The sequence below is a fragment of the Littorina saxatilis genome, linkage group LG3, assembly GCF_037325665.1.
Source record: "Littorina saxatilis isolate snail1 linkage group LG3, US_GU_Lsax_2.0, whole genome shotgun sequence".
NCBI lineage: Eukaryota > Metazoa > Mollusca > Gastropoda > Littorinimorpha > Littorinidae > Littorina > Littorina saxatilis.
In genome coordinates, this window is record NC_090247.1 from 23,187,103 (window position 1) to 23,199,550 (window position 12,448).

Below are 12,448 nucleotides of genomic sequence, written 5' to 3' on the forward strand. Positions count from 1 at the left end.
ATCTCTGCTAAAACAGGAATTACTTTAGCCGTTCACAAAGCAAATAAACTTACACACAGAGAAAATTAAACAAAAATCAAAATATCATCACAAAGCAAGAATGTTTGGAATTGTTTCCAGTAACCTACAATTCTTGTTTTTGTTTATTCTGAATTTTGGAACGTTAGTCTATCTGTGTTTGGATTTAAAAAAGAATCATAACACCAACGTTTTAAACAATTTTGCCAAAGTGGATTTATCCGAAGACGGAGTGCAAATGTGACCCTCCACCACGGAGTCGCGTGTCACCTTTGCATGATTTTCATATTTTTACATTTTCCTAAAGAGTTTTTTATGCTCTATCCAGTGGTGAAAACCGTTTTAGAAAAGAGCGACAACTTTTCGAGTTACAAGCCTGTGACTAAGGTGACCCTCACACTGTTACCAGACATCCCCCAGACTTATATTAAGCCTTGCGCAGAACCGCGCAAGGTGATATGCGACTCATTTCGTGGTGGAGGGTCACAAATATACTCAGAGGTCAAAGAAACACGCGAGCACTAACACCAGCACCGTATGTCAGAGATCATGCCGCACGCCAGAAGCAAGGCATGGTGTTGTAGGCAGCGTTCTGGTCCATGCCTTGACCACGGCGATTTCAGCCTGACTCGACGGTGTTGACACCTGCAAACCAGAGGTCAAATCCGTTTGGAAGGTCAGAAGAAAAGGGGACTGGCTGATGGTAACGTTCGAGCTACAGTGAAAACCACAATAAAATGATGTATCTTTAACGTAAAACCCATGTTTCTGTGGGTTTTCCGTATTTTCCGTTTCTAAAAAAATGACCTTTAACATTAAAGACACGTGGGACATGTGCATCTGCTAACACGCTTCGGAGACAGGTTACGAAAAAACTCTCACATACTCTATATTACACATGCCGTTTGCATTTATAGGGCTTACTTCCCCTTGTTTATCAGAGCTTCGACAGGCAGCTAGACTACCTTACCAAATCTTACCAACAACAACAACGACAAATAAATAAACAAATAAAACCTTACAAAAGCACACAAACCTGACGACTATGAAGAGACGTTTTCTGGATCCGGGAAGTCTAGAAACCAATCGTCATCATGCACACTGTATGCGTTCTGGACCAATAGCTGCGTCTGTGGTAACACACCCAAACATCAAGCTTGGTTAAATCTAGGCCATACTACAATAACGACTAATAAATACGTCATTCAAAGCCATATAAGAAAATAAATCAGAAAATCGAAAGCTTTGGTAAAATAATGTCATTGGACAAAATCTAGATTATTTTTGATACGGCATAATGCTTATATTCATATTGATTGACAGCAGATTAATCACCAGGCATGCAGAGGGGAAGATATACACTCAGGTAGCCTATACTCAGAAACGGCTAGACGTAATCTAAATGCGGTGGTGTGGGGGGGGGGGTGGGAGGAGTGAGAGAGAGAGATAGAGAGTTAGATTGAGTTAGTGTGTGAGCGGAATGTGTCAGTGTTTGTGTGTGTGTGTGTGTGTGTGTGTGTGTGTGTGTGTGTGTATGTGTGCGTGCGTGCGTGCGTGCGTGTGTGTGTGTGTGCGTGTGTGTGTGTGCGTGCGTGTGTGTGTGTGTGTGTGTGTGTGTGTGTGTGTGTGTGTGTTGGTTCAAGCTCTTATCAAACTCTAAAACTTCTTTTCCTATTGCAACAAAAACGCATGTGCTGAGAAAAACTATTACCAATAAAATATTAAAGCAGCTAATTTAAAGATTAACTGCAATTTACCGATGGATGCTCATGATTGAAGCCCATTACAAGGTACTCAGTCGAGGTAACCAACTCTGCAAAAAATAACACAGGCAATATTGGTTGAAATCAATCATCAATTGAAGCTTTTGAGCATGTGCATCAAATATTGTGATTGATTTAATAAAAATAAAAAGAGTGTTGGACACCATTACACAAGAAAAGAGAGAGAGAGAGAGAGAGAGAGAGAGAGAGAGAGAGAGAGAGAGAGAGAGAGAGAGAGAGAGAGAGAAGAATGTTTGGCGACGTGCAATCAGCCGCTTAACTGTTGTGATGTCCTGATAACATCAGATTACGTCATTGATACAGGTACGCGTCATGTACGTGTCATCGCCCAGCCTCACTCTGGGCAGACGCCATATTGGAACTGATGAGTTAATTACACATGTCTACCACAGTGTCTCATTAAAACCTCCTTGTTAAAACACACCAGCTGTGTTTTGTTCTTAATTACGTGTTCCACTTACAACACTACAACTGTGTGCATTTTTCAACAACAATAACAATAACAACACTTTATTGTCCATTAAAATGTTACATACAAATGGAACATTTTCTTCGGCACACTGTTCCTGCCTGTAAACGATTATAACAACAGTTGGACAAAAGGACAACACACATAAAACATAAAACATAGGTTCACGTATGTAATAACAAGCACACCTATCATACTTCCAATAACACTGACCTAAAGTCCGTGTCATCTTTAAATTGAATAAATGTACAGATAAAATCTAAAGAAGGTCACACGTCTATTAAGACTATCACAATCAACAATACTACATATTATTTAAAAGATAAATATTTATCGATTCACCTAACAATTACTTCAGGTATAGAAACATAAGCAAACGCAAAACTATTTTTGCCAACCAGAGCAGATTAGTCCGTAGATATGACATATTACTACCGCAAACACATGTGTTGAATTATCTCCACTTGGACCAACCTCGCAACCAGTCGCTGGTTACTCTGCTTGAGACTAACAAATATACAACAAGACAACAACGTTAATGGAACGTTTAGGAAAAGGCTATTGCCGTCTTGATATCAAGAGAGAGAGAGAGAGAGAGAGAGAGAGAGAGAGAGAGAGAGAGAGAGAGAGAGAGAGAGAGAGATAGAAAGAAAGAGAGAGAGAGATGGATGAATGGATGGATGGATGGATGGATGAGAGAGAGAGAGAGTGTGAGAGAGAGAGAGAGATGGATGGATGGATGGATGGATGAGAGAGAGAGAGATGGATGGATGGATGGATGAGAGAGAGAGAGTGTGTGAGAGAGAGAGAGATGGATGGATGGATGCGAGAGAGAGAGAGATGGATGGATGGATGGATGGATGAGAGAGAGAGAGATGGATGGATGGATGGATGGATGAGAGAGAGAGAGAGAGAGAGAGAGAGAGAGAGAGAGAGAGAGAGAGAGAGAGAGAGAGAGGATTATTATCACGGATACAGAGAGAAAACAAACCTGCATCATCTCTACTTGTAACCTCAGACACCTACAAAAACAAGAAAGATGTATTTTATATTTTGAGAACCAAACAGTGTTTTAAAAACTTCCACTTTACCCCCTGTACGAGCAACTTAAATAACATATGAAGAGATAAACAAATACCGTGTATTATAACTATTATTACAATCGATTTCCAAATAACAACGTGTCTTTCTGCCCATTAAAAAGTGTTCTGTCTAATTTTTCTTGCAATTTTTCTGCACAGCTAGCCTACAATAGTATGGTGAGGATAACTACAACATAAAAACAGAGGATTAAACCCGGTAACTGTCACTGACAGGATGATCTTCAAACCATGGTTTATGACACTGCCATTTATAGTTACAACAAGAGTGAACCATGGAAAACATTTCCAGCCAAACAGTCGATAGTGCTATAATCATTAGAATAAAGAAAATGAAAGCAAGAAACTATTCTCATACCCAAGAAGTCGCATCATTTCCCAAGTCAAAAGTCTCTCCCTCCAGTTCATCATCTGAGTCTGCAGAAGAAAGAAACAAGTCGCGTAAGGCGAAAATACAATATTTAGTCAAGTAGCTGTCGAACTCACAGAATGAAACTGAACCAAACGCAACGCAGCAAGACCGTATACTCGTAGCATCGTCACTCCACCGCCCGTGGCAAAGGCAGTGCACGTGGAATTGACAAGAAGAGCGGGGTATTCGTTGCGCTGAGAAGGATAGCACGCTTTTCTGTACCTCTCTTCGTTTTAACTTTCTGAGCGTGTTTTTAATCCAAACATATCATATCTATATATTTTTGGAATCAGGAACCGACAAGGAATAAGATGAAAGTGTTTTTAAATTGATTTCGAAAAAAAAATTTTGATAATAATTTTTATATATTTAATTTTCAGAGCTTGTTTTTAATCCGAATATAACATATTTATATGTTTTTGGAATCAGCAAATGATGGAGAATAAGATAAACGTAAATTTGGATCGTTTTATAAATTTTTATTTTTTTTTACAATTTTCCGATTTTTAATGACCAAAGTCATTAATTAATTTTTAAGCCACCAAGCTGAAATGCAATACCGAACCCCGGGCTTCGTCGAAGAGTACTTGACCAAAATTTCAACCAATTTGGTTGAAAAATGAGGGCGTGACAGTGCCGCCTCAACTTTCACGAAAAGCCGGATATGACGTCATCAAAGACATTTATCAAAAAAATGAAAAAAACATTCGGGGATTTCATACCCAGGAACTCTCATGTCAAATTTCATAAAGATCGGTCCAGTAGTTTAGTCTGAATCGCTCTACACACACACACACACACACAGACACACACACACACGCACACACACACGCACATACACCACGACCCTCGTTTCGATTCCCCCTCGATGTTAAAATATTTAGTCAAAACTTGACTAAATGTAAAAACACAGTCGGTTTGATGATACTTGTTTTGGAGACGGGGGTTAATACTGGTCAAAATGACACACACACACACACACACACACACACACACACACACACACACACACACACACTCGCACGCACACACACACACACACATATATACACCCACACATACACAGAGACACAGATACACACACACACACTCACACACACACACAGACACATAGGCACACACACACACACACACACACACACACACACACACACACACACACACACACACACACACACACACACACTCGCACACTAATCGGAATATAATATGGTGTAATAAACAACACGCAAGAACACATGTTACTGTTAAAATGAGTGATGTTTTACGGTAGAAACTGACCAAGGCTGCGTGTGTCTTCCTGGGCGACAAGACTGATGTGCGGACCCTGTAACTGAAACTGACATAAAAGGAAAAGCTGCAAACAATACTCAATAAAGACGAACCATTTTTACAACATTAAATTACATTAAATAGCATGAAAACATTATGAGTAAAATAACAACAATGACATTGCGAAAAATAAGAAAAATGAGATGCTAACAAAAGTGACATTCAAACAGTCAGGCAGACAGGAAGACAAACTAACAGGCAGACACCTACACACACACACACATACACACACACACACACACACAAACACACACACAGACACATTCACACACACAAACACAAACACACACACTCACACACACACACACACACACACACACACACACACACACACACACACACTTACACACACACTACCTGTATTCTCTCAGTGACGAGAGGATACGTGTTTGCACCCATACGTTCTTCTGCGTCACTTCCCCCGAGTGCCGTCTGTCCCTCCGCTATAGTAAACGCAAGAAGATGATAATTAAAGTGACTTTATTTTGTCAAGAATTGGTATACTGTACTTGGACACATGAAGAGGTTACACTTCCTAAACTAAATGTAGTTGAAGAATGTGAACTGATGAATTTGTATCACTTGCCCGAAAGTCAAAACGATGACACTCTGGTACTGTGTTTTACACCACGACTGCATCAAACTCATTGAACCTATTAAATTCAGATGTCGCGGCAAATATGTAACATTGAAGTGATTTAGTGGTCAGTTTAGCAGTAAACGATACGTTAAACAGGGTGTCGTCGACACATGTTAACAGCCAGATGGCGAGAGAGAGAGGGAGGGAGAGAGAGAGAGAGAGAGAGAGAGAGAGAGAGAGAGAGAGAGAGTGAGAGAGAGAGGGAGAGAGAGAGAGTGAGTGAGAGAGAGAGTGAGAGAGAGAGTGAGTAAGAGAGTGAGAGAGAGAAAGAGAGAGAGTGAGAGAGAGAGAGAGAGAGTGAGAGAGAGAGAGTCAGTAAGAGAGCGAGAGAGAGAAAGAGAGAGGAGGGGGATGAGTTGGAGGGAAGGGAGAGGGAGAAAGTAAATGAAATGACAATGTAAATGAGAGAGAGAGATAATGCATGAGAGAGAAATAAATGGAGAAATCTAGAGAGGGGAAGAGGAAGAAGAGAGAGGGAGAGAGGAGGGAGGGAGATAGAGGGAGAGAGAGAGAGAGAGTAGGGTAGGGAGAGCGGGATAGAGTCTGTAGTCATACCCGAATTCAGATCTTCAGTACAGCGCGTTGGGTAAGGTAGATCCTGCACATACAAAAAAGTGTCCCATTCAGAATGATTACGCGACTGAACAGATCATTTGATGTTACCACAAAATCAGACAGCGTCTCACCTTGAAACAAAATGATGACCATCTCTCTGTCTCACTGTCTCTGTCTCTCTGTCTCTGTCTCTGTCTCTCTCTCTCTCTGTCTCTCTGTCTCTCTCTCTCTCTCTCTCTCTCTCTCTCTCTCTCTCTCTCTCTTTTAGAGGGGTCTTTCTGTCTACCCTTCTTTCAGTAATGCTTTTGTTTGTATATTTTTACACTAACACTTGCATTATTTCCAATGAGATAAAATGCGACTAACTTATACTGCAAAATAAACTCTAAAGTACTGTCTAGCATTTTGGGGGTAATTTTTTCGCTGACCTGATACATGCTATGGACCGTACATACCTCATCAGACCCAAAGGGTTCGTCATGGCCGTGCGCAGTGCCATGATCAACGGGTGGAGATGCAGTGGGGCATTCAGTAGGGTCAGTACCACAGTCCACCCAGCTCTCAGTGCCATGGTCAGGGTGTTGAGATGCAGTGGGGCATTCAGGAGGGTCAATATCACAGTCCACCCAGCTCTCAGTGCCATGGTCAGGGTGTGGAGATGCAGTGGGGCATTCAGGAGGGTCAATATCACAGTCCACCCAGCTCTCAGTGCCATGGTCAGGGTGTGGAGATGCAGTGGGGCATTTAGGAGGGTCAGTACCACAGTCCACCCAGCTCTGAGTGCCATGGTCAGGGCGTGGAGATGCAGTGGAGCATTCAAGAGGGTCAGTACCACAGTCAACCCAGCTCTCAGTGCCATGGTCAGGGTGTGGAGATGCAGTGGGGCATTCAGGAGGGTCAGTACCACAGTCCACCCAGCTGCCAGTTCCCGAGAAGGGACAGAGGTGACTCCCACGGTTGTTAGTGGTCCCTCCTGTCGCCAGCAGTTCGGACAAGGAGTCTGGGGCACTGCTGGGACGATGAGCTGTGTCCACATGTTGGATGTTCTGTCCATGAGTCTGAGAAATCGGACTTAACAGTTCCTGCTGGACGTCTGGACAACGGAGACTTTGCTGTGGTCCTCTTGAATCAGCTTGTGTTGTAAGATGAGGCCCCGAGGGTAACCTTCTGAGACGCTGCACTCTGTGCCAAACGTTCGGAAATAACCTCTCTATCTCAGCTGCCGCCTCTTGCAGGGAATCCAAGAAGAGAGCGACGAAGCGCACAAGACAGGAGAACAAGGGCCTGAGTGCTGTCAGTGTGGCATAGTAAGCAGACTGTCGATGCTCACAGGGACGATTGGCTGACTCAGTAGGCTGTGTGACCTGGCCTGCGTCGTGGTGAAATTGGTGAGTTGGCTGTATTGGGCTGGATGCCTCGCTAGAGCCAGGCTGAGACTGAGATACTGAGTGCTCACATCGTTCACAAAACGGTCGCTTGACACGAGTCAGAGACTCTGGGTTGGAAGAAAACGCCGCTTCTGTTTTCAAGGACGATGAGCTGTTTGGATCACAACGGGACTCCCTTGTTGGTCGTCGCATATGAGCTGGCTGGCTTGGGTCAATGCGGGGCTGAGCTGAGTGAGAAGACTGTTGAGGGCGATGAGCTGCCTCAGCTGTAGACTGCCTCGCTTGAGAAGACAGGCTGGAGTCACGTGAAGACTGCGGAGAATCAGACGATTGGCTTGGGTCAGAAGATGACTGAGCAATTGACTCGCATGGGTTAGGTGACTGGGTTGTAGACAGTTCAGGGTTAGAGGGCCGACTTGGGTCGGAGGGTGGCTGAGTTGTAGACTGTCCTGAATGAGAAGCCTGGCTTGGGTCAGAGGGTGGCTGAATTGTAGACTGTCTGGAGTGGGAAGCCTGGCTTAGGTTACCAGGTGGCTGACTTGTAGACTGTCCAGAGTGACAAGCCTGGCTTGGGTCGCCAGGTGGCTGAGTTGTAGACTGTCCGGAGTGAGAAGCCTGGCTTGGGTCACGAGGTGGCTGAGTTGTAGACTGTCCGGAATGAGAAGCCTGGCTTGGGTCGCCCGGTTGCTGACTTGTAGACTGTCTAGAGTGAGAAGCCTGGCTTGGGTCGCCAGGTGGCTGACTTGTAGATATAGACTGTCCGGAGTGAGAAGCCTGGCTTGGGTCAGAGGGTAGCTGAGTTGTAGACTGCCTGGAGTGAGAAGCCTGGCTTGGGCCAGCAGGTGGCTGTGCTGAAGTCAGTTCAGTGTATGAAGACTGGCCAGGACAAGAACGGATTTGGTTCGCACTAAACGTTGGTTCAGTCTTGGAATCGGAAGGGATGATATCGGACTGCTCGTTGGGGCTGTTGCAACAGGATGCTTTGCTGTGTCCAGGGTAAGACTCCTCGTTTTCTCTGTTCTCGGTGCTTTCAGAGGAGTCGTCATCTACATCTTGTGATTCTGCAGAATTTATTGCCGGACACTGCACACAATCAGGCTTCTCTGGGTGATTGTGAGTCCCAGAGTTCTCCGAGTCTGTTTGCGTGCATACTCCATCACGCGATAAGATTTGTATTGACTGTGGTGGGAAGGCTGTAAGAACAGGGTCAGTGTGGAGAACCACAAGGCAAGGCTTGTCCTTCTTAGGAAGTGTGGCAGCCACCTCTGGCTCCGTAGTCAGGTCAATATTTAAAGGGTTTATCTCAGAAGAACGCTCAGTATGCTCCATTTCCATGGTCCGCGCAGGTGGTTGATTGTGAGCAGTGTTATCTGGTTCAGTCTGGCTGCCCATGTCACGGTAATCACAATGCTGGGTAGGAGTTGCTTGCGTAGCCTGTTGTGATTTTCTTCCATCACAATGACTGTCCTGATCCGACTGGACTACAACGTGAAAGCATTCAGCTTCATTTGTTTCAACGTTCTCACAGTCTACAGCATTTTCAGGCACCTGATTGTCACTGCAGTCACCTGTACCAGTGGACGCCTCCCCTTTGTTTGCTGACGAGTTCGCACTGGTCTGTTGACGGGCATGTCCTGCGACATCCTCATGAGAAGACCCTGTTTCAGTCTGGTCATCAACACTGCTCTGGTCTTGTGTAGTCATTGAGACGAGACGTGCAAGCTCTTCAACTTCAACAGAGATGTTCTCTCCTTTTGATGGTTCATCCTTCGGAGGGTTAGAATCAAAGTACACAAGACTTTTCTCTTCTTTCTGCGTGTTATATTTGACCTGATTGATAGAACTATCGCAACAATCTCCAGAATCTTCTTCTCTGTTCGCTTTTTCCTTGTCATCTTCAGGAAGGCAAGCATCGTCGTTTCGCACACTAGCGCCAAGGCCGAAGCCGCTAAGATCGGTACCGTCTGTACCACAGTGTGTTGCAAGATCAGTTTGTGTCTGACCGCCTCTGGCCTGTCTGTCGTTTTTTTGGTAGGAATGCTGACCAGACTCAATGCTGACCGGCAGCACGTTGCGTTTTTCAAAGAGTGAGTGATCATCATCGCTAGGACAAAGGTCGTCTGGCTGGAGACTGGCCTGGAGGTCATACTGATCTTGCACAGCTTCGTGCAACACGTTACGCTGAACATTATGAACACGATCTTCTGTGACTGCTGAGTTTGCTGTGCCTGATGCTTGGTCACGCTGTGCAGAAACGTCGGATTGAAACACAACCTTGTTGATGTTGACATTGATTGGTGGTTTGCGATAGAAATTTTTCATCGCAGACATGATCAAAGCTAGCTCTGTTTTTATGCGTTTGGGTTGAGTGGTTAAGCCTTTCAGTTCCGATCGCCTGCGAGGCATAGCCAAGGAGACTTTGTGCTTGTGATGTGTCCTGGTGATCTGAGGCCCGGGATTCGGCTCCACTCCGCCCCGCAGCAAGAGGACCAGGATGAGGGACAGTATGAAGACCTTCCCCGGGCGATCCGTGGGACAGACCGTCGTCATGAATGTCTTCTTCCACTTGTACACCAGCCTGGCATGCATTCGTGGTAAAACTGAAGCGAAGCCGCCGATGCGAACGCGGAAGGTGGCAAGATCAACTCCCATATTTAGCTTCGGTGATGTTGTTGAAAAGGGGTAACTGGGACAGTGTGTGTAGGGGAGGGGTGGTGGCGATGGTGGTTGGTGTGAGGGGAGGGGGGTTGGGGGGGTATTACTGCACACCAAGGATGTGCTCAGTGAACTGCTATGTTTGACGATAGACTTGAATTCTGAATTTAGGCCCTGAAACAAGCAAGCAACGTGTGTTTGATATCAACAACTAGTTAACTGACGTAAAATCAACGTAAACACAGACATACACAGACAAACAAACAAACACACACACACACACACACACACACACACATATACATACACACACACATATATATATATATATATATATACACACACACACGCAGTGTCACACACACACACACACACACACACATACACACACACACACACACACACACACACACACACACACACACACACACACACACACACACACACACACACACACACACACACACACACACACACACACGAGCACATCATTTCTGGCTCTGTGACAAGATGAGTATTACGAATACAAAAAATAAGTTTAGGTCTATTCGGGCAAGATGACATAGCTTTCAGCAGTCACTTAAACAATACATTCCTGTAGCAGTAGGAATTTCTGTTGCGTGCGTTCAAAATTTAAATACGGTTTGCAACGTTACAGAATGGAACGCTTTAGCACAAGCAATTATTTATTGTTCTGGGGCCTGTCCCTTTCCTGTTGACCTGATTTGCAATCCGGGCAGTTTTATATGTGCACTGTTTACAGAAAAAAATAGTGCAGAATTTATTTCCTGCTTGCTTTACCAAGCTGCAGCGCTGTATACGTGCATTACTTAAATTGCAAAGTGCATGCTTCGACGCAGTAAGCAGTTGTGTACAACTATCAAAATGTCGACGCCAAGCACAGAGACATCTTGTTTGTGTACCATGACCGTCGTTTCAAAGTGTGCAACAGAGAGGACATATGCATGGTGTTCTGCTTGGATGCACTGTGATCATTGCAGGTAGACCGCACGTTCATTTGCAAACATTTACTGCGCAGCGTATTTTTTGTTTGCAATGTGTGAACGTCGATCAAATTGCAACCCTTAACTTTGAGATGCACTGTACTTCTTTGACCTGCATTGATGTGCTTAAATGCCAAATGCAATACAGTCTTAATTTCAGTGAATCGAAGTGTGTCAATAGTAGCCTAAAACGTTGTTTCGCTGTAACGCTTCAGACGGTAATGATGGTATTGCAAAATGTCAGCTACATTTGCGGTTTTAAGGTACTAGCCGCAATAACTTATGCATTAGGTCAATGTTTCTATCACGGCAAATTCACTGAAAGTCTGTGGCCGTCCGCATCATTTGGTCGTGTGCGTCGTGTAGAACGATTGTGCCATAAGAATGTCCTGGTCTTTCTCTTTTTAATTGAACGTTCATCCCGACACCTTTGTCGACAGTACGATAGTTTTAATCTAAAAGCCTTTACGTTTTGAATTTAAAACTATCATTACTCTCTCTCTCTCTCTCTCTCTCTCTCTCTCTCTCTCTCTCTCTCTCTCTCTCTCTCTCTCTCTCGGTTTTAACACTGAGGATCTGCAAGGGATTTAGGAAGTTATGAAAAGACGACAACATGTCATGGCAAGTTTTCAGAAACGACGCCTTCTGATAATCGAACACACAACCACTCGCCTACGTTTCATATTGAGGCACAGGATGGGTTTTCATTTGAACCTATTCACGTCAAACGCAGAGGCACACGATTGTTGAACTGCTTGTTCTATCTTGTCTCTTGGGGACCCTTTTGAAACCTTTACTTCGTTTACTTTGCATGGTTCGCATTTACAAAATTACACAATTTGAAAACAAAACTAGAATAGTAAGAATAGTAATTTATTGGAACGCTTCATTTATGACAGAAGGAAACATTTACATTCACAGGTACTCTGACTATCATTCACGCCAGAGACTGAGAACAGCAACGCTTTCTCCTCTCGGTTCATTATCTGTCACACAAGTGTTTGTCTGTCTGTCCACGTTAGAGACCATTGGGTCGATGTACTTGTAAATGTAATGTTTTGTTCTGTTAAAAATTAAACATTCCAATAAAT

General features: G+C 44.1%; 1 protein-coding gene across 1 annotated transcript; it reads right to left on the reverse strand.

Annotated features, from left to right (window-relative positions):
- Positions 1–510: 510 nt before the first annotated feature.
- On the reverse strand, positions 511–10,350 carry LOC138960878 (serine-rich adhesin for platelets-like). The gene is made up of 9 exons (XM_070332514.1): positions 6,766–10,350; positions 6,311–6,353; positions 5,473–5,558; positions 5,065–5,122; positions 3,730–3,788; positions 3,263–3,293; positions 1,776–1,831; positions 1,055–1,148; positions 511–663 (listed from the first exon to the last, which is right to left on the reverse strand). The coding sequence occupies exons 1-8, from the start codon at positions 10,348–10,350 to the stop codon at positions 1,062–1,064; spliced, it is 4,005 nt and encodes a 1,334-aa protein (XP_070188615.1). The 3' UTR covers positions 511–663; positions 1,055–1,061.
- Between the last annotated feature and the right edge of the window lie 2,098 nt (positions 10,351–12,448).